General features: G+C 36.2%; 1 protein-coding gene across 1 annotated transcript; it reads left to right on the forward strand.

Annotated features, from left to right (window-relative positions):
• The first annotated feature begins 1,695 nt into the window (after nt 1-1,695).
• LOC113533362 (acylamino-acid-releasing enzyme) lies at nt 1,696-22,335 on the forward strand. Its single transcript, XM_034306640.2, has 23 exons — nt 1,696-1,902; nt 6,120-6,246; nt 7,935-8,061; nt 8,167-8,254; nt 8,544-8,619; nt 8,968-9,059; nt 9,173-9,247; nt 10,159-10,296; nt 10,427-10,518; nt 13,267-13,307; nt 13,416-13,534; nt 13,620-13,680; nt 13,814-13,911; nt 14,472-14,523; nt 14,625-14,713; nt 15,667-15,805; nt 17,510-17,593; nt 17,857-17,937; nt 18,823-18,911; nt 19,210-19,400; nt 20,133-20,235; nt 21,498-21,604; nt 21,767-22,335. Exons 1-23 carry the CDS (start codon nt 1,891-1,893, stop codon nt 21,870-21,872), a joined length of 2,187 nt encoding a protein of 728 aa, XP_034162531.1. The 5' UTR covers nt 1,696-1,890; the 3' UTR covers nt 21,873-22,335.
• The last annotated feature ends 89 nt before the right edge of the window (nt 22,336-22,424 follow it).

Raw genomic sequence — 22,424 nt, forward strand, 5'->3', positions numbered from 1 at the left:
ATCTAACATCAGAATGGAGAAAAAATGTGATCTCTGTGACTTTAACCATGGCAGGGTTTTTGGTCCCAGATGGGCTGGTTTGAGTATTTCATAAACTGCTGATCTCCTGGGATTTTCACACTCAACAGTCTCTAGAGTTTACTCAGAATGGTGCGAAAAACAAAACATAGTTCTGTGGGTGGAAACGCCTTGTTGATAAGAGAGGAAAATCGCCAGATTAACTCAAGCGTCTGACCTGCGTCTGCGTGATTTTTTTTGCATTACGCTGCTGCCACATGATTGGCTGATTAGATAAGTGCATGAATATGCTTGTATGGGTGTATATTATTATTATTATTATTATTATTGTGATATAGTATGATTCCAATTTAGAAGTCATTAAAAAGTCATTTGTGTAATTTAATTTATGATCTTATCTAAGCGAAGAGTGATTTGAATGAGCAGATTAGCTTCGGTGGCAAGTCTGGAGTTATATCTATGGTTGGACATTTTAATAAGAGTTAGCATGAGAATGTGATATATATATATACAGTACTGTGCCAAAGTCTTAGGCACCCTATATTTTTAGTACAAACTTTGTTATAGATTTTTATTCTATGATTCAGTACAAAAACATTTTAGATACAAACATTGGTTTTCCAGCACAAAATTAAATGTTACAGAACAATGTTTGTATGTCAGTAAAGAAAGCAGCATATTACATAAGAGATACTTTTCAGACAAAAAAACATAATGAAGGCTGCTGGGTTTTGCTGCAAAAATAAGAAGCAAGTGTGACAGTCAAAGTCTCCAGAAGAACTGTGGCTGCTTCTGCAAGATGCTCAGTAACACTTACAGCTCATTTCCTTATAAAACTGCACACACTGTACCTGAGACTACTACTTTTCTTTTTTTTTTTAAAGCGAAGGATCACACCAAATATTGACTTTGTTTCATTTATTACTGTTTACTGCTCTTTATAGTATTTTTTAAAATGTAGAAATGTTTAATTTCATTATTTTTGAAGGCATCATTGCTCTACAGCATTTCTTTGCATGTGCCTAAGACTAAGCAAAAGGTGGGCAGTGATGTATTAACAAAAACAGACAAGTGGCCAAACCCTTCTAAACCTACCAAGATCCAGACCTGATAACTTGTTATCACCATGATCACAAGCAAACACACATTTTAACTTTTTTTTTTTTTAATGTCTAAACATTTCAAATGTCTAAACCTTTTAATTATCCACTGAAATAGCTGTAGTCATAGTCATGTAGACATAGTCCCCCTGTCTTCATGTGTCCTCATGCAATGTTACAGCATCCTCATATAGACTAACTGCATACTGAGTATTCTGAAAAGTCAACATTGTTTCTAACCTAAGATTTCCCACAACTCCTTGCGCGACGGAGGAGGAGTTTTGTGAAGGTTTGCTTCGCCGGACGCATTTTAGAGAGCCGTAAATGAAATGTGATAAAATAATTCAATGAAATGGTAAATTAAATTATATAGTATACATTCTGTAAGGAATATTGAATGAAGAAAAGCTTTGTTTCCTGTGACAGTGTGCGTAACTAGGCAACTACGCTCTCTTCCGGTACATGACGCGTTAGAATGTTTCACCACTTCACAAAAAGAGTACATACCTTTAGTGTATAGTGTAAGTATGCGAATTAGAAGTAGACGCAGGGCACGGCTTGGGTATGTGACTTTTATTTTGACAGAGCGGAAATTTACTAGGAAGTAAGATTAGATAATGTGGGTATTGTTGCTGATTAACCAAAGTGTATTTTCAGTCTGTTCACCTAAGATAAAATTGCTAGTATTTTCTTTAGTGACAAGCATTGTTAATAAACTTTGAAAAATATAAGGAAGACATCAGTGAGAACAGAAAGGAGTCTCAGCGGTGACATGGATTTGAAGGTACAGTAAATCAGGTCGTAGTGTGTTGTGAAAGTTTAGGTTGTATAGCTAGTTAGCACTCTTTCGTCCACTTCACCCTTTCCTGCTAATTAAAGAGTAAAATAATTACACCTGCTGGTCATGTATTAAACAAACTGGTATTACTATTAATTAATTATTTTAAATGCATTTTGTTTGATATCTACAGTCTGTATGCAGTCGAATATTTATAAACCTCCCAACCCCTCTACTATATCTCTTATGGAGCTCACTTCTATTTTAACAAGTTTGTGTGCTGTGTCCTTAATGGGAGATTTTAATATTCATTTTAGTATTCATTTTAATAACTCTGCCAGCACACTTTATAAGGATTTTAACTCCAAGTTCTCACCACACAATAAAGATCACATCTCCATCTTAGATTTAGTTTGTTATTCTTGAACTTCCCATTTCTGATCACAAGCTTATCTTTTTTGGTGTCACTGTTCCCTTATCAGAATCTACCCTAGATTGCCAAATATCTTTTCATAATATTAAAAATGTTAACCTCAGTGACCTGAACAGATTCATTAGTTGTTGTTGTTTCGGCTGCTCCTGTTAGGGGTCGCCACAGCAGATCATTAATCCGCATATTTAATTTGGCACAATTTTTTACGCCGGATGTGCTTCCTGATGCGCTTCCTGAGGCAACCCTCCTCAATTTCATCCGGGCTTGGAACCGGCACTGGGAGTGCACTGTTGTGTAAATTAGCTTATTCATTATAATTAACTTATCTATATTATTGCTGTATCTATTTTAATTATGCCGCTCTTATTGTATATTTTCTTGTGGTACTGTAATGTGTCCTTATGAAAGGTACCAACAAATAAAATGTATTATTACTATTAGATCCACTGAAAGGTGGAAATAGTGTACTCACGGCATTCTCCTGTGTTGCTACTTTCTGCTAAGTAGCTATGGTTAACACTAGGATATGGGATCAATTCATATATTAGTACAGTTTTTAAAATTCCACATTATCTTAAGCTTGCTTGCCAATAATAAAACAAGTACTCCAACACTTTTCTGAAATCCTCAAGGTCTTGACTATCTGCATGGGAAGGAAATGTTTATATAATATCCTTTTGCCAAACATGATTGAAAGCCATGACATTTTTGGTAGTTTGGGATGCACGTTGGTCTTTACTTTCATTCTCATTCATTCATTCTGACATGTTTAAAACGTTATTTATTTGTTGGATACATATTCGTGGCATCAGTAAATCAAATTTCAACAACAGGACCTCTTCTCTAAATTCATCATCAACATATTCTAATACTGTATGAACACAGTAGACCGAGTAAAAATGACTACATATTTACATTTACATTTAATCATTTAGCAGACACTTTTATCCAAAGTGACGTACAGTTCAGGAAATCAGGAAATACAAGCAAAGCAATATAACAGTCAGAGAACAATACAAGTAGTGGTACCATACAAGATTTTTAATTGAGTGCTAGAGGAGCAAAGTGCACATAGTAGAGGTGTAAGAGCCAGTGTAAGTGCAGTTTTTCCTTTTTTCTTTCTTTCTTTCTTTCTTTTTTTTGAGTGGGGAAAAGTTAGGGGTTAGTTACATGTTCACATATTAACACTTTATTAATCCCAGGTGCGATATTCCAGTGTTACAGCAGCAGACAGGAGACAATATAGCAGAAGAAGAGTACTTAAATAAGTAAAAAATAAACAATTATGCAAGTATATATAAAAAAGTAGAGAATATATATATAGAGAGAAGAGGGCACTTGAGAATATATACACAGAAAAGCAGATTATGTTGTTATAAATTGGACAGGATATAACCAGGTAGACTTGTATGCAGGTTATAACTGTGTAAAAAATGTCATTGTGCAGCATTGGACTGAGCAGAATTCTTAAAGAATGATGTTAGTCCTCCATGAAGTAGTGCAGAAAAATCAGTGTTCCTGCTCAGGTGGAGAAGTTATGTGTTGAGATGTACAGTCTGATGGTTACAGATAGAAAGGACCTGTGAAAGCGCTCCTTTCTGCACCGAGGTAAGAGTAACCTCACGCACAGTGTGCTCCTCAGTGCAGTGATTGTTGGATAAAGCGGGTGTGAGTGATTGCTCATGATGACATTGAGCTTGGACAGTGTCCTCCTCTTCACCACCATCTCCACTGTGTCCAGTCTGGAACCTATAACTGATCCAGCTCTCTTAATGACTTTTTTTTTGTTGTTGTTGGTATCCTTCGTATTGATGCCGCTGCCCAAGCACACAATAGCAGTCTATAACAACAGTCTGTAATTAATTTCTTACTAGAAAATCTTCAGTATTTTCCAAATTCATAACCAATCTTTTCTAAAATTCAGTATGAACAGATTTTAAAAAAAGCACCACTAAAAGGGAAGTATCATTTTATAAGTTATTTCTTGCAGTAGCAGCATAACACAGGATTTAAAAAAGTAAACATCAACCTCTAAAAGTAGGTGAACACGATATACTGAGTAAAACTGTCTGCATACTAAGTAGTAGGCATAGGTAGTGTTTGGTATTTCCCAATCTAACATACTCCCTTGTTTATAAAGATGCTTCATAAAAACACCATTTAAAACCCATCAAATCCACCAAAACATCATTTAACCATAGCTGTGAGATGTTTCATGCATCTATTCATGTATCCATCATATAACTTTGTTTTCTCTCCACTTACTATATTTTAAGACCTTCAGTTAACCTGAACTGTTTTGTCCCAAATGACCAAATCATTGGCAAAATGTTTAGATGATTTGAACAAATTTTTATGCTTTTTTTTTTAACAGTAGTACATCTTGTGTATTATATTTATATATTTATATATAATTATATTTATATTAGTTATGACATATTTATAACCTTCCTGTTTGATGTGTCCCACAGCCCCTTATACTGTATGATATCATATTAATTAAGCTCTGTTACTATCGAGTAGTTCTACTGCAGGGGCTTAGTAATATAAGCTTTCACGTATCAGGCCAGAAAATAAATGCTGCTAAGTTTAACTGGCCCAATTTACCTGAATTCACCCTGTAATAAGTTTGTATACTGCAAATATTTGCACTGCATACCGCTTGCAGAAAATATCAACATAAATAATTACTGCTTATGCTCAGGGCCAGCTGGTATAAATGGGCTAACAGGCAGAAGCCCTCCTTCTCTTTCAAGGAAAAATACATAAAAAAATAAGGCTCAGTTTTGACATCTACATCGTCTTATATGCTGCTCCATAATGGCTTTAAGTGGATTATTTCTTACTTTTGTGGAACCAAGAACAATAGCATTACCAACAGACATAAATTAAAAACTCACAGAATGGGATGAAGTTGGGTTGATTTCTAGCGTGAATGTAGATTCACACAGAAATGTCAGGTGACTACACTTGACGAAACACCCCCAGGACTTTGTGTCCATTTGGCCTAAATGATATAACCCTTGTGTGCTGTTTGCTGCTTAGTAATGGATGTACTTTTTATGGATCATCATAGCCCATGGCGTCTACTTAGACTTTATACCAGGACTATTATAAATTTTATTGCAAAAACAGCATAGTTTTTAACATATACATTTTCATAATCATAGTTATTTTCAGTTTAAGAAATATTTGTGGTTATTAGTTGTTATTTGCCTTTGAAAAGCCAAAGGGCTATGAAAGTGGCATTTGGGTTTGATGAAAAAAAACTGCTATGAGCAGTGATGAAGATAGGGTTACTATATTATCATTATATTATTTAACTGAATATGATACAGTAATACCATATATTATGTGGCTGGCATGTGAATAAATCCTGAATAATTAGCTGAGAATGGAAAGACTTTATAATTGAAACGTGTGGCGATGAACAGTGCCAGCCAGATGGCCATATGTGGTGCATCCAAAATGATTTGCCTCAATCAGGCATCAGTATATAGTTCTTATAGTGTTGCTGAAGATTTGATTAATGATTAATTATATGGATAAAAATGTTAAAACCTATATGAGCTCTGCATCATCAGTCAGTAGCGTAATGCATGTCTTTTCTATCTCAGTGCTTTTGCTACTTTTAACAGTTTGAGACACCTCTAAAGCACTCCTAAATCCATTTAAGAGGACTCTTAACTATATGTAATATTTGTATCTTGCTCCCATTCATGGGCCTAAGAATTCCCTGCCAACTTGTGTTACTGACATGCCATATTTTTTTTCCTGTGTGTGTTACAAGGTAAGCAGCCCTAAGGAGATCGCTAAGCTCTACCGGGAGCAGAGTCACTTCTCATCCCTGAGCCGTGCCGACGTAGGACCGGTGATCACGTCTCAATATGGAGGAAAATACAACAACATCTCCACAGGTGGGCTTCCCACAATGCTCTGCTGTAACTTAACACATTCAGTTTACTGCGGCCTTTAAGTTATGCAGTTTATACATCAGTTTATGAACTTTAGACCAGACAGACAAGAAAACACTACTTTATTCTTGAACAGTGGCTTAATCCAGTTACTTTGCACACTGCACATGCACCTCACTCAGGTTAATAAATAAGTATAAATAGTAATAAATAATAAAATAATGAGTTCCCAAACTGGGCTTGGCTTGATTTGCGAATAGGGTTGCAAGAGAATCTCATTTTGTTTCATTCATTTGTTTTCCAAATTAATATTAGAAATATCAACACGGATTGTGTGTGCTAATATTTTTAATGTTACTGGGAGGCATATTTAAACAAGCCACGTTTAGATTAATAGGGTACATGCTATTTTAGTCTTTTTCACTATCTCGACAGGCTGCACTAGTGTATGAATTCTGCAGTAGAAATGCATAAATCTCCCCATGTCTATCTACCTCCATTAAACAAATGAGCTCAAATTGAATACTAATGCATTCTTATTACAGTTAGTGTTTGAATTTTAAAAAAAAACTCTCATGTAGCTTTCAAACCTACCAAAAGGTCTGTTTTGTAATCTGCCATCTAGTGAACGTCGCTTTTAAATCTTTCGGACGTACATGATCGTATCACCACCCCATCATGGATTATTTTCCTATAACAACACAACCTTTCCCACTAAACTGGTACAAGACATGTTCAAATGTTAATTTAGGATATAAATTGGAAACATTTCTGGGGAAAAAAAAAGGGACCCCTGAAGTAAGCAATAAAACACGACAGGATATGTTATAGGAAAATAATCAACATTGGGGAGTTTATACGTCACCACCCTGAAGTTCATTATTTTCCAATAACAGCATGTCTCAAGCTGTTTTATTCCACTTATACCAAAGCAACTGAACAACAATTACAGCTTTTAATTTATTAACGAATGGCACGTAATACTTTCAGTTTATAGTTACATAATTAATGTTATAGTTAATGTTTTGGAACCTCTTCCAACAAGTTAATTTGTGGTATCAGTTACTTTATAGTAGCTGTATATAGTTGTTCCCTCGCCAACTTCTCTTTTTTCTCTCTCGAATAAGATGGAAAAAAAATGCAGCTTGTCGTGTTCCTGAGAAAACAACAACAAAAAAAAAATCATCTGTCCGAAACTGTCCTGTAACAGAAGTACCTCCTTACCATTAAAAAGCGCTGACACTCGAGTCTCCTTCCACAAATGTGAAATAAACATAGCTTCACCATTTTAAGGATTACACATTTTGCTTTTATTGAAAAACAGCATAGATTAGGCATAGATTATGTGGAGCATCTATCATACAAGCTTATATACCTGTGATTTGAATTACAGCCAATACTACTGTCTACTGTCTAACTACAGGCTGTTAGAGAAAATGAGTCAAGACCTTTTGACCAATCAGATTCAAGAATTCAATGGTGCTGTGGTAAACATTGAGGAATTTGTTATTCAGGAGTTTATTTTTGAATATTGTTGTGAATATTGTTGTGTGTCTAGAGAATCACATAGTTATTTCTATCTCAGCAGTTAGTATACTGTAGGATGGTGGGATAATATTACTATTGGCATGATGCTATAGGACAAAATAGTAATCCATGCTCTTTTTTTTTTTTTTTTTTTTTTTTTATAGAGTGGACTCAGCGGGATCTGGAGAGGAATGAGATTGTTACATTTTGCCGGCAGTACATCGTGTTTCATGATGACAAATTGATAGTCTACTCCGGGCCTTCTGGTAACTGCACAGAGATCAAGGGAGAGTAAGTTTTCAGAGTTTACTGACTTTCTTGCCACCGTATGAACGTTTTGCACATCACGTATTACTAAACAGTTTCACATGATCTGGGCACTATGCTTGTGTCCAGGCTGCTGAGCCAGGACTCTCCTTCTGGAGAAATGAAGGCTGTAGTGAGGGAGTGTTCCATTAAAGGAGAGGAGAAACAGTTTCTTGAGGTGAGCCACCATGAACATATCAATGGTTTTACAGCTGAAAGACTCTCATTCATGCTGCCCAGTCAACTGTAAAGTGCATAGTCTGCAGTTTGCGGTAGACATTTCTGATACTTGGCTTCTGTATCGATGTTTGAATACCTTCATGTTATATATGTGCTGGTCTCCATTTTTTTTTTTAGAATATATTTTGTTTAGAAATATATTTATCTTAAATATTTTTTTGCCTATAGTCTGATTTAGTGCTATGTGTGTTCTCTTAACCTTTTCTACATACACTGGATGATTACAGATCTGGCATAAGAACAGTAAGATAAAAAGTCTCAACCTGACTGCACTGAAAAAGCATGGAAAGGTGTATGAGGATGGTAAGAACTCTAGAGTTTTGCTAGGTAGTTCTCTGGGTTTATGATAAACTATGTCCTGTTTCATGAAAATGTTATGTCACTTCATTTGTGAGCCCGCAAGTATGTTTAAAATTCTTTTACCCAATATTTTAAACTGGTGGTTAAACCATAACACCTATGTAACAATTACATAAAAGATTTTTCACCACTTAATCCAGGAATAAAATTGAAATTCTCAGTTGACAGTGAACTGCGTACTTGACTGCACTTGATTCTTCACTTATAATGTCGATATTTCTAAGTGCCTCAGTGCCATATTGTTTATATAATGTATATATGATTTTTCTATGTTCTCTTCCCTTTTTATAGAACAGTTTGGCTGCCTGGTCTGGTCTCACTCTGAGACTCATCTCCTTTATGTGGCTGAGAAAAAGCGTCCCAAGGCAGAGTCCTACTTCCAGGTCTCAAACGTAACATGAAAATGATAAACTGATTTATGGTTTACTTATTGAGAAAAATGATTTTAATGCTAAAACCACACTTTCACTTTCGCTGCTCATTCTCACTTTAACAGTCCGAGTCTGAATCCGGTTTGCTTGGTGATGATGAGGACGTAATAAAGGCTGGGAAGCAGGAGGATACTGTCAAGGTAAAAGAAACCAAAAGGCTAGAGTCATAATAGTGTATTTTCCTCTTATTGACATTTGTTGTCAATATGACAATATTGAAGTATAAATAATAATTTGCATCTTATATTTGTATCAGGGGTTAGTATCTGGTATAGATGTTATAATATTTAACTACATATGCATACACAGTTAGGTGTACACAGTAAGGGAACAACATTTTTATTTTATTTATATATTTATAAATCATTTTGCTGGTATGGTTTGTTTCCAGTTGTCCCCTTAGAGGGAAGAGTAACTGCAATACAATACTATTCTGACTGATCACCTTTAAATTATGATGAAATATTTCTATAAATCATATGCTATGGCCTTCACAGTCACTAGATCTCAACCCAGTTGTAAACCTATGGGAGAATTTTCGGTGACATGTCAGAGAGTGCTCTCTGCCACCACCATCATCAAAACACCAAACGAGGGAATATTTTTTAGAACATTGCGATCCAGGAGACTCCCAGGGGTCCATGAAGCAACCAGGGGGTCTATAATATTATTTACATTTTGTTACAGTGGTGGAAATCACAAACCACCATTATCAACAGAAAAACATGTAGGGCTATAAATAATGTCAAATTGGACCTCTTTTTTCAGTGGAATAAAAAGCTCCAGTAAATAACTATAATGTTATTGAATACATTTGAATAATGAGGCTGTGGGGGTCCATGAGATGTTATAGCTAAAGGGGTCCCTGGCTGCAAAAAGAGAACCCCTGTTTTAGAAGAATGGTGTTAATGGTGTTTTTCCATTAATTTGTCAACTGCCTGTATGTACACACGTTATACATTATGCACCTATATGTCCATATTAGGTTAAAATACTGTCCTCCTGAGTATAGTAATACATATTGTGTTTTTTTTAATGGTTTTATTTTCAGGGTAACCAGTTTGTTTATTATGAGGACTGGGGTGAGGCTTTGGTCAGTAAGAGCACCCCGACACTTTGTATTTTGGATATTGAGGGCAACAATGTTTCTGTCTTGGAGGGAGTACCAGAGGATATTTCTCCTGGACAGGTGAGTGCGCGTGTGCGTGTATGTAATATGCAAGTCACTAAGCATGTACAAACATACACAATCACACCTGAACTATTTAGGGTTTTGGTTATGTCTGTTATGGTCATTTGTATAAACTCTTAACCCACAGGCATTCTGGGCACCTAATGACACAGGCGTGGTGTTTGTGGGATGGTCACACGAGCCATTCAGACTGGGCCTGAAACACTGCCCCAATAGACGGTGAGAGAGAGAGAGGGAGAGTGTGTGAGAGTGTGTGTGTATATTTCTTTTGTGTATGTGTGATAGCTATTTGCACTATGAAACACTATTTCAAATTTGTAAGTATTATTAAAATTCAAATAGAGGTGAAATCTTTTCTGACACCTCTAGGGGCAGCTTTTACATGAATTAAATTCAACTGGAAGTAGGCCTTAATCCAGAATTGTAAAGCAAGGCCTTAAAATTGGCTTTCTGAAACATTTTGTTACTTACAGACTAAGTCCTGAACTGTATTTAGATAGATTAAACATGTGCTAGTGTGGATTAGTGGGGTTGTTCTGGGCTAAGCTTGCGTCTGAAACCTGTAATGAATCCAGAAAAGCTTCATGTCGAACTGGAAATTCAAAATCAGATCATTCATTCATTCATTCATTCATTTACTCACTTACTTTCCTTCTGCTTTTCCTGATGGATGTCGTGGTGGCAACAAGCTGAGGAGGTACTCTATCCCCAGCCACAGGTTCCAGCTACTTCTGGAGCCTCCCCAGTCTTTCCCAAACTAACTGTGAGATAATCTCTCCATCAGGTCCTGGGTCTGTCTCAGGATCTCTGTCCAATGGGAAGTGCCTGAAAACGCTTTACCTGGAGTTGACCAGGGGGCATTATTTTAAGGTACTCAAAACGCCTCAACTGGCCCCTTTCAGTTCAGAGGAGCATCGGCTGTACTCTGAGGCTCTCCTGGATTGCCGAGCTCCTCATCTTACTGAGAGTAAGACCAGCAACTCTGTGGAGGAACCTCATTTAGTCCGCCGGTACTGGCGGACCTATTCTGTGGTCATTACCCACAGCTCACGACCATCGGTGAGGATAGGAATATATGTTGACCATTGTGTGGAGAGCTTTGTATCCAGAGTACTCCTGATTCACCACCACAAACCAGTGCAGTGACTGTAGCCCTGCCGTCCCTGATCCAATCCATTTGTCAACCACATACTCTCTTTTTCTGTCACTTGTTAATGAGATCCTAAGATAGTCGAACTCTTCCACCAGGTGATAAGTCACTAAGCATTCCTCTGATTGCCAGAAAAAAACATCAGGCCAAAAACATTTCAGCAAAAATACAATTAAGCAAATAATTTCAAAGCACCACATTATCAATGAAGATAAACAGGGCATCAGCTGCAGAAGCCTGGACATCGGTGGATTTACTGCTGATGAGCACTACAAAAGTATTGGAATGACAATGCATTTATTATTGAATGCAGGCATGGTGGAAAAACATGAAGCTAAACCTTTCCAATGTGTTTTAACTGTAACTCTGAAGTGCATATACCTTCAGTGGTAATGGAAAACCAGTTCCTGTAATTCCTGTACTTGTCACACTATGCTGTAGAGCAAGATTCCTCAATCTTTTCGAGAAAGGGCTGGTATGGCTGCAGGTTTCCATTACAACTAAACAGGAGCCACACCTTATTCCACATATTATTTTTAGTAGTGGTAATGACTTCTATTTGGCTAGTTGTATAAGGTTGAATAAGTTTTCGATTCAATCTTGTTTGTGTTGTAGTCTCGTCACTTAACTGTAGAGGTTTGCGTTTGGACTGGGATCCAGCGGGACCCAACAAAAAAAGTTGCAGGATTGGTGTTTTTATTTTTTTTTTTTGCAGGTTGGAGTGGGTGCTCACAGATAAATGCTTGTGCTCCGAAAGTAATATGATCTCCACTTCAGTTATGTACTGGAAAGCATTATAAAATATTGACAATTGATGGAATCTAAATCATGTAAAGGGTCACATTCCTGCCAGGGAGCATTTGTCTGGCTGGATGTGTTAGTTGGTCTTCACTGATGGAATCCTAATAAATAAAGTTTCCCTTTGACAGCTTTAAAAACAAAGTCTGCCTCCTCAGAGGTAAATTTAAATTCTCATTTATTCCTGGAGTAACATTAATATTTAAATCATTTCAGACTTTTTAAAGTTTAATCTAGGGCTATTTCTATCCCTGACTCAGTTATTAAAAGTTAGTCCATTTTAAAAAGGTTTTAATCTATGACTAAATTTAAACACTGTCTGGGAACTCTGTCCCAAGTATTAAATACATTGGGCCTCATTTATCAAGCTGAATATGAGCAAATTTATTCGTAAAAATGTTTGTAGGAATATTGTTTGTATCATACTTGTGCTTGCCAGCCGAGACACTAGCATTTTCCCTGTGTGACGTGCTTAGTGTCCATGATCACCTTGGTACAGTGTAGATCTTTTTTTCTCCTCCATTGTCATGTCAAATCATTTTGTCTTAATTCACACCTAAATCAACTTTTCTGTAGTTTATCTCTAGATTTTGACCTTTTCAGGTGCTGTTATGCTGCTACATATATTTTTTTTCGGCCTAGACATGAGTCAAAATAACTTCAGCTTCTGTCGTTCCTGTTGCCGTTTAGTAGTCATTTTGTGTTTCCAGCACTCTGTGTGCTTTTCCTTTTATGGAGTTTTTTGGGCCTCACTAAATGCAAATGAGCTGTCTCATGGCGTCTTTCAACATATGCATGTGAGTATGAAGAAAATCAGCATTTCCGAAATGGTTTGTTTGGTATGGCTTACGCAAACATTTACACACAACTTGCTAAAAGATTGATAAATGAGGCCCATTGTTAGTGTAATAATTAAAATGTTTTCTAAATGCCCAGAGAGACATTTTAGCTTGCATATTGACTACAGTTTTAAAATGCATCTCATTCATAATGTAATTTAGTTATTCTCTGTGTATTAGGTCTTCTCTCTTTTATGTGGATCTCACTGGTGGAAAATGTGGTATGCAATTCTTCTTTACTTAAATAATTTAATGTTTAAGTTCTGTTTGTGTCATGGGTATCTGCATACTCCTATTTTCTTCTTTCTCTGTCTTTTCTCTTCTTCTAGAAAAGTTGTCTGACTCCACCGCAGTCTGCTCTCCTCGTCTGAGTCCAGATCACTGCCGCATTGTCTATTTTGAGTGTGATGTGTATGGCCCACATCAACAATGCAACAAGCTCTGCATGGTGCGTTTGTGTGCCTGTGTATTGTGTTTTCTAGCTGGAGACATTGTGTAATTACTGATTTTGTTGTACTTGTGGATTATTGTAGTATGACTGGTATACAAAGAAGACGTCAGTGGTAGTTGATGTGGTCAAGAGAGGCAGAGAAGGTACACTGTGTGTGTTTGGCTGTCTTTACCTCAACAAATCATTATACAAACAGTATACAATTTTTGTATATTTTACAGTATTATGGAATATTTATTTATTTATGTATTTTTTTCATTTCTAATTTATATACAGATGGCTTTACTGGTATCTACAGCTCCATGCTGTCTCATCAGTGCTGGTCAGCTGACAGCCAGAGAGTTCTTATATCATCTCCTCAGAGAAGCCGTAAGGTACAACTTTTTTTTTTTTTTTTTTTTTCCTCTCCCAGTTCCTGTCTAGGAGACTCTCACCATCATAGTCTTGTTTGCACAGCAGGGCAAATCTTATCTGACTTTTAAACTTGAGTTTCCCGTGTGCACATTACAAGTGAACCAGTTTGTCTTTAGTATTGTATACAGTCTGTATATGTGCATATGATCATATGTATATAGTCTGTGGACTTTCCTTGACTGCTTTTCATGCTAGTTTTCCTCTGTGTAGTTTTTTTCACAAATCTCTGATGCTGAAAATTGCATACATCCAGTGACAAAAAAAGAACAGAAACTTACATGTCCCAAAATGTCAACTGGATTTCAATCCACATGCAGTGTGGATGTCCAACTGCAGAAAATCTTTCCTGTTCCAGTTTGATATTCCAGAAAAATTTGATCTGAGCTACCTAATTTTATATTCACTCAAAGCCCAAACATCTCTCCAGCTCTTATTTGTATGAGATTACACAGTAAATCAGTAGTGCTTTCTTATTAGTTCTAATTTTAATTTTAAATTGTTGTATTTGTTTATTTTTCAGGACATTCTAGTGGTTGATACTTCCACAGGCCAAGTTACATCTCTTACCTCTAGTGGGTGCATCATTGTTATTTTCTTATGCATACTTCTTTACCCCATGATTCTGTGTAGTTGTTGTAATTTAATTGCTGTCTTATGTCTTTTTCTTTCTTAGAGTCAGACATGGGAAGTTGGAGCCTGCTGACTATCCACAGGGATTTGATGGTGGTCAGCTGCTCATCTCCAAACTGTCCTCCAAGTCTGGTAATAAACAAACAAACAAATAAAATAAAGAAGCAGAAGAAAAATCTAGGGGGAAAACTAGATCAACTAGGTTACAGGAAGCCAGTAGTAAATCTAAGACAGCATAGACTTGTATTCGTGGACTATGAACACGTACACCTGCTCGTTCATGCAGTTATTCAATTCAGCCAATCATGTGGCAGCAGGACAATCAGGTCAAGACCTTCAGTTAATGTTCACATCCAACATCAGAAAGTTTGGCATGGTTGTTGGTGCCAGATGGGGTGGTTTGAATATTTCAGAAAACCGCTGATCTCCAGGGATTTTCACACACAACAGTCTCTAGAGTTTACACAAAATGGTGCAAAAAAAAAAAAAAAAAGTCCAGTGAGCAGCAGTTCTGCGTGCAGAAACACTTTATCGATGAGATCAGAACGGCATGGCCAGACTTGGACAGGAAAGTTACGGTAACTTACATAACCACTCTTTAGTGGTAAGAAAAGCGTCTCCGAATGCGTAACATGCAGAACCTTGTCCCATTCTCTATAATAATACAAATACTGTATTTAAGAATAAAATGCACACTTACCTGTAATAACAGCATTCATTTGCCATATTTTTCAACCTTTACTTGGTATTACCTTCACTGAAAACACACGCTGTCTTTAATTTGGCTAAAATAAGTAACAGAAGATGACAACTGTCTCATGCTGCCTTTTGAATAGGATAACCTTTATTGCTCAAATGCTATAAATATCCAAATATCATCCCTTCATAGGCAGCTGCCTTTTGAATGGAGCAGAGTTTTGATGTGACTGCAATAACAGTATGATGCACATTGAGTATTTGGCTGTACAATATATTCTGTATAGCTATTCAGTACTAATTTAATATTTGAGTTCAGACACTTCATTGTCATATTTCTGTTGTTTGTTCCCCAAAAACATTCTGATGGAATGATTTCCTGTCTCTAGAGGGTGGGCTTTCTGCCAGCAAGTGGTTCAGAAGAAGAGGTGTCATGGGTGACACTAGAGGACGCTCAAATGCAGCCTGAAATTGACTGGCAGATTCTTACTTTCACCCCACCTCCAGAGGAGGACAACAAACAATACCGTGAGTTTAGAGTCTCCATTAACTGTTTAAACATACGTATGAATACAGGCTGCTTTACAGAGGCTTACATATAGACAGCCATGTACTTAACAGCATCCAATAACAGTTATCCAATGAAACACTGGATACATATGTGGTTCTACGAACAAAGGATAAGCACCAGGGTGGTGAATATCACCGGAATAACTTCAATTCCTTCTTCTGAAATGGTGCTTGAAAATGAGCGACACACTAATGCCACTGGGACGGTCAGGGTTAACCAGCGTTAACACTCAGGTAGCAGCAGTAGGCTTCCTGGAGAGACAAGCCTTATAGTGTTGCCCCTGAAAAAGTTTCATGTCACTGTAAGGGCATGGGTGCCCAGCCCACCTATAGGCCATAGTGATGGATGTCATCACCCAGCAGCCTATTACCAGTTTTGGAGGACAGGATATCAGTAGCTCCCATCATAGTTGTGAGCTGTTACACAGGTAGCTCCATAGTGTACACGAGGTCCAACATGTAGCAAGAAGAAGAAAGGGAAAGAGTACTGTATGATAATGGTAATTACAGCAAGTACTACACATCTTTGTGACTTCATTGGAATGTGTACTCACTCACACAAGAAGGTATCCATAATGATACTTACATGGAGAAATAGAGTCACATGTTTAATGGATGGTGAAAAAGCTTCTCTCAAACATTTTTTTCCCTTACTAGATTTAATAACATGAATATTTAATTTGCCAGCAGTAAAACAGCAGCTGGTGACAGCTGCATCTAAGCAAAGCCATTTATATTAATAAAAATGATATCTCCAATTTTTAAAACTTTCTGAAGAAAAAGGCAAAGCTGATTTTTAACAAATGTTAAAAATGATGCAATCAGAGGTGTAACATTTCTTTTACACATTTTTTAATTTGGTATTAATGTGTGTTTTTTTTATTTTATTTATTTATTTATTTATTTTAAATGCAGTTTCATTAGGCATCAATAGAAACTGTTCACATCATGAGTTAATATTCTATCACTCCTGGCAGTTGGCTCAAATAATGGAAATAAATAACCTTGCAAAATGCAATAACTAAAATCTAAACAAAAGTAATCACAATTTTGAAATAATTATATGATTGAAGACATTGGTTACCTGCCTTTTATGTTTATAGATGATACACATTAATAAATCTGAATTTGCCAGATGTAAACAAAATTTTATCTCTCGCTCCTGAGTAAATAAACCAAATCATATAAAACATTACATAACACTAATGATAACATTACACACAATGTTTATACATAGTAGAAAAACTGTAAATGTATAAATCAATATATGCTGTAGATATTGATATTGTAGATTCTGCACACACCAGTGGAAGAATATCTTGAAACAGTACATTAATCTGAAGACACCTGTGGTAGCATTTAGAGTTATAACAAGTCATTATGTTCATTTTTCTGTTTTTTTTTCATAAACCTCTTTCTGAATGTGCAGTGTTCTGATTGAAACAAAACCTAAAGAAAGAAAGAAAGAAAGAAGGAAAGCACAGCATGTTCTGTACGAACACATGGATTTTCTTTCCTCCCAAAAGTTGCTGTTGGAGCTTTTGTAAATTATAAAAGAAATATATAATTTTTTTTGTCAATGTGTTTTTACAAATAAGTAAACTGATACATCTGAGTATTTTGATTTTGTGAGTATTTTTTTTCTCTTCTTATATAATGCAGCTGGTCTGGACTTTGAAGCCATTCTGCTGAAACCAAAAGATGTGAAAGAGGGAACAAAACTACCAGTCATTGTCAAGCCACATGGTCAGTTCTAAAAATATTTCTGTAATCTGGAAATATGTATGATTACTTATTATATGTTTTATTACTAATTATATTTTTGATAAAGCCTTATAATGATAAAGGTCTGAATTAGAAAAACAGCAACAATAATAACATCCAGATCAACAGTATATCTTAGGAGTCTGATTGCTGTGTTGGGTTGGGTTTGGGACATCCTCTTAAGAATGTTTCTTTGTTGTAAAGATAACACTTTTTTTTTTTCCCCTGTCTGTCCTGTCCTCCAGGTGGACCTCACTCTGTAATAGTGACAGAGTGGCTCTTAAGCTCAGCAGTTCTCTGCAGGATGGGTTTTGGTGTCTTACATGGTAAGTATAATTACTGAACAACCATTTATTTTTGCTGTTCTTCTTTATATTCTTCAGCCCTGTTCACTGCACTCTGGATATGGATGCTACCGATACCTTAAGCCTAAACATTTACTTCTGAATGTATATATGCAGTGTATAAGCTGTGAACTTTACATAATGAGCATGATGATAGTCTGCAGCCAGTGATTTTTTTCCGGCTGTCCTGATGGTGTTTTGTAACCGCGTCTGGTTTGGAAGCTGCTCTAAAGCAGATGTGAGGATACTTCCTATTATAGTAGTGTAGAAGTTTACCGGTGTAATCTGTGTCAGCTCTCATAAGACATACACACTCTGACAAGCCTTCTTGTTGATGGAGGAAGTCTGGATCTCTCACTTGAGAGTTTGTGAAAGATCCCATTAAGATCCCATGAAGTTGAAAGATGCAATGGTGGTGGCAGTCATGTTATTAAGAACCAGAGTAGAAAGTCAGGATGTGTTTTTTTTTTCGTAAAGATCAATACGCATTTCCTTGGTTTTAAGGGCATTGTGGTCAAGATTGTTCAGGCTGCATCATAACAGTCTGAACCTGCCTTGATCTAAACCACAATCATCATTAGTTCACAAGGCAATATTCATAGTATGGTTTCCATTTGCTAAACCACCATGTATAGCCTGGTGTATTTTTTTCACCAGAATCAGATTGAAGGACACAAATGTGCTACTGTGCGATCAACCATCAGTTCAAATTCTGTGCTTTAGTCATAATTTTTTTATCTAGTAACTTTTAAGTGAACTTTTACACAAATAAGCCTAGAAAGGCAAAAAAAAAACTTCTGTAGTGCAGTTAATAAAAAAATACTGGCTCATGCACGGTGTGATTGACCTAATCGGAGTTGCTTTCAGTTAATTACAGAGGCTCTCTTGGGTACGGGCAGGACAGCATCTTCTCCCTGCCTGGAAATATTGGCACCCAGGATGTCAAAGATGTCCAGGTGAAGACAGCAATGTATAATTCTAGCAATGATTATTATTATTATGGTTATCGCTAACTTAGAGCAAGTAATAATGATTGTAATAATGGCACTGTGGAATGCCGAGCAGACCCTATGGAATCTATTATTATTTATCAGTATGTGTTATAATGTGTGTTTAACATTTTATTATACTCTATATTTGTATTTTTTTAACTCTTTTATAAAATGGTACTTTGCTTTTAGAGGTATGTACGGGTAAGCCAGCATGCATTCTAAAAAGTGCCCCTAACCTCATTTTCTTCTGGTTGCATTCTAGTTTGCTGTTGAGAGCATTTTAAAGCGAGGCGACTTCGACAGAGAGAAGGTTGCTGTTATTGGGGGCTCCCATGGAGGATTCTTGGCTTGTCACCTAATTGGTCAATACCCAGACTTTTACAAAGCATGTGTTGTTCTGAATCCAGTCACCAACCTGGCGTCCATGATTGGCAGTACTGACATTCCTGACTGGTAATAGGAGAACAGCTAGTCTTTCTTTCATTTTCTCTTTGTGTTACTCTGCATTTTAGGGGTTTGTAATAAAACAGGTGCATATGGTATTGATTGTACAGTAGGACCCCTGTATCTGCAGGGGATAGGTTCCAAGCCCCCCAGCGGATGCCTGAAACCACATATAGTATGGTTATGGTAACAGTATATACTATATATACTATATATATAAAACAGCTGGGTAGTATATACATGGTGGATATGCTGGACAAAGGGATCATTAATGTCATGAAGTTACTTTGAACGGTGCACAGTTTAAATTATGAATGTTTACTGTATTTCTGGAATTTTCTATTTAATGTTTTCAAACCGCAGTCAACCACAAGTGAAACCGCGGTAATTGAAACAGCAGATACGGGGTTTTTTACTGTAATAGCAAACCTTTGTCTGTTCCATGACAGTGGATTAGGTACTATACTGGTAGTTTCTTAAGATTTAAAATGAATACAAACAAATTGGAAATGTATTTTCCCATAAAAAGCCTAATTAAAAGGGGATCTGTGGAACACTACAAAAAAGATATAGTATGCTTTTAATGAGAAATAGTAATCTGTTTATTGATAGCTTCGCAGTGCTGCTTTCAGTAAGAAAAAAATCTGAGAGAGTGCACAGTTAGAGTGTAGCGCAATCACTGCTGGGTAACGTCTGTTACATAAGACAGTTTTTCACTTCTCCTTTGGTGTCTGTGTACAGGTGTACGGTGGAAGCTGGGTGTGATTATAACACTAACACCATGCTGAGCTCTTCTATGTTGGAGCAAATGTTAAACAAGTCACCCATCAAACATGTCACACAGGTCAGTTTGTGTTTTGTTTCAGATTTTGTATTTCTTTAATTATTCACTGGCTAAGTATATCAACCATATTAATTTGCCTAGTCACACATTTTCCGGGCCATAATACACACCCTCTCTCTCAGCTCTTGCAGCTCAGACAGAAAAGTGATGTATGTTCTAGTGTTTGTAATAGTCAAAGGATGTTATCAGCTTATTTGTATAAAACATGAGCTCAACAGTTTAAACCTATAAATCACATGCTTCAAGAAATATCATGTTCGGTAACAAAAAACACAGTTGTGCGAGCAGAAATCTCAAATTGTACCAAACTAACATTCTTGCCATGTTGCACATTTAGCTACTACAAATGTGGACTTATATGTTTATGCAGAGATATGCTGAACATTCTTATGTTCTTAGTTATGTGTAATTTGTCAACCTGTTTTGCATACTGAAATTTTAAATATTTTAAATTTCAGTGACTGTTAAACGCTTATTTGAATTGTCGGACTTCACTCTTTTAAAAAATGATGGCAAAAACAGGGGTAAGCTTTCTGTTTAACAATTTTACTGAAAGATTCACTTAATAAGGAGAAAGTAAAGACTATTTCTGTATATTTAGCTACCACAAATTACCATGGAAAGGTATAGTATAGTTAACTTATTGGTAACATAACAGTTCTTAAGCCTACTAACATAAATTTGCCTTACCCCATAGCATTTATCAGATAAAATAGAAATTTATTATAAGGTGAATTAAACTAATTAAGCATTAAATGTTACTGTGTACTGACCTGTTTACAAGGATGCAATTACAGACATATTTTTTTAAGTTTAGACAGAAGGATTAAAGGTAAGTGCCATTATGGAATGATAGAGTTTTTCTCCGCTTTTTGAATCTGAGATGCAGGCAGGCACAAAACTTGGGAATATGTATATGGGATTATTGAAGCGTCAGTGCATACAGCCCAGATATTATCGCTTAAGTTCGAACCGCTCAACTGTAAAATCTGCAACCCGTGCCTAAGCACTCAAGGTCATGTATACCATTTACACACTTATTGAAGCCTTCTTCATGGTTCAAAACATTCAAGGATTTTAAAAAATGAATTAAAACCCACAATATTCTACAACCTAAACTTAAAACGGTACATTAATGCAGCATATACAATTAAGCAATGTACAATTTTTTTTCCCAAGCATATAATTTAGGATGGGGTGCAGTTTATACAATATGGAAAATATGTTATGTATTCAGCTCAGTTTTTTGTGTCTGTTCTCAGGTAAAGGCTCCTGTGCTGCTTACCTTGGGAGCGAAAGATAAGCGTGTGCCTAATAAGCAGGGCATCGAGTACTACAAAGCTCTGAAGGCTTTGCAAGTACCTGTCAGGTAAAAAGAGATATGTAAACCACGATATTATTATAATAAAATGTAAATGGTTAAAAAAAAAAAAGAATTGTAAATAATAACAACAATTTAGTCATTTAATGTACATAATATGTAGTGTTATTTTCCATGTATTTATTATTATATTATTTTTTTTATTCATAGGTTGTTATGGTATCCAGGTAACAACCATTCTTTGTCCAAAGTTGATGCAGAATCAGATGGATTTATGAACATTGCGCTGTGGATCATCCAGCATCTCAATCTATAATCACCAGAGATGATGTAATATACTTATAATGGCCTTACATATTTAAATGAAAATATAGGCGATCTGAAACACCAATCTGTTGTTGGGTCATTGAGGTTTATTTGATAACTATGAAAAGTAAGGATGTTAACTTGGAGTGTCTCCTTCAGGTTGTTAGAATGCAAACCTTAAACTAAATTGTGTTGGTACACTAATGTTTTACTTGAAGTTTAAAACAGACTGATCTAAATAAGGAACTTGAAACTACACTAGACACAGCGGTGTATTCCAGCCATTATTTTGTGGCTGCTTTTACAAATGATCTTTGCCGCTATCAATTATTGCTCTCTCTCTCTTTTTTTAAATGGAAATCCATCTCTTAAAAAGGTTGTTACCAGAGCATCAATGGTTCTTTCTTCTGTCAACGTTTGATACACTCTGGATAATCCCTTTTCCTTTTCAAAATAAACATGTTTAAAATGTGTATTTTATTCTACATTGTCAGATTTTTTTTTTTTTTAGACAATGATACTGTCACATGACTGTCATGACACCTGTTCCCACAGAGCAGAA

This window comes from Pangasianodon hypophthalmus, chromosome 8 (assembly GCF_027358585.1).
Source record: "Pangasianodon hypophthalmus isolate fPanHyp1 chromosome 8, fPanHyp1.pri, whole genome shotgun sequence".
Lineage (NCBI taxonomy): Eukaryota > Metazoa > Chordata > Actinopteri > Siluriformes > Pangasiidae > Pangasianodon > Pangasianodon hypophthalmus.

Coding starts and splice junctions, on each gene's coding strand:
- LOC113533362 (XM_034306640.2), top strand. Junction 8,062..8,166: donor TGCACAGAGATCAAGGGAGA/GTAAGTTTTCAG, acceptor GCTTGTGTCCAG/GCTGCTGAGCCAGGACTCTC. Junction 8,255..8,543: donor AGGAGAAACAGTTTCTTGAG/GTGAGCCACCAT, acceptor GGATGATTACAG/ATCTGGCATAAGAACAGTAA.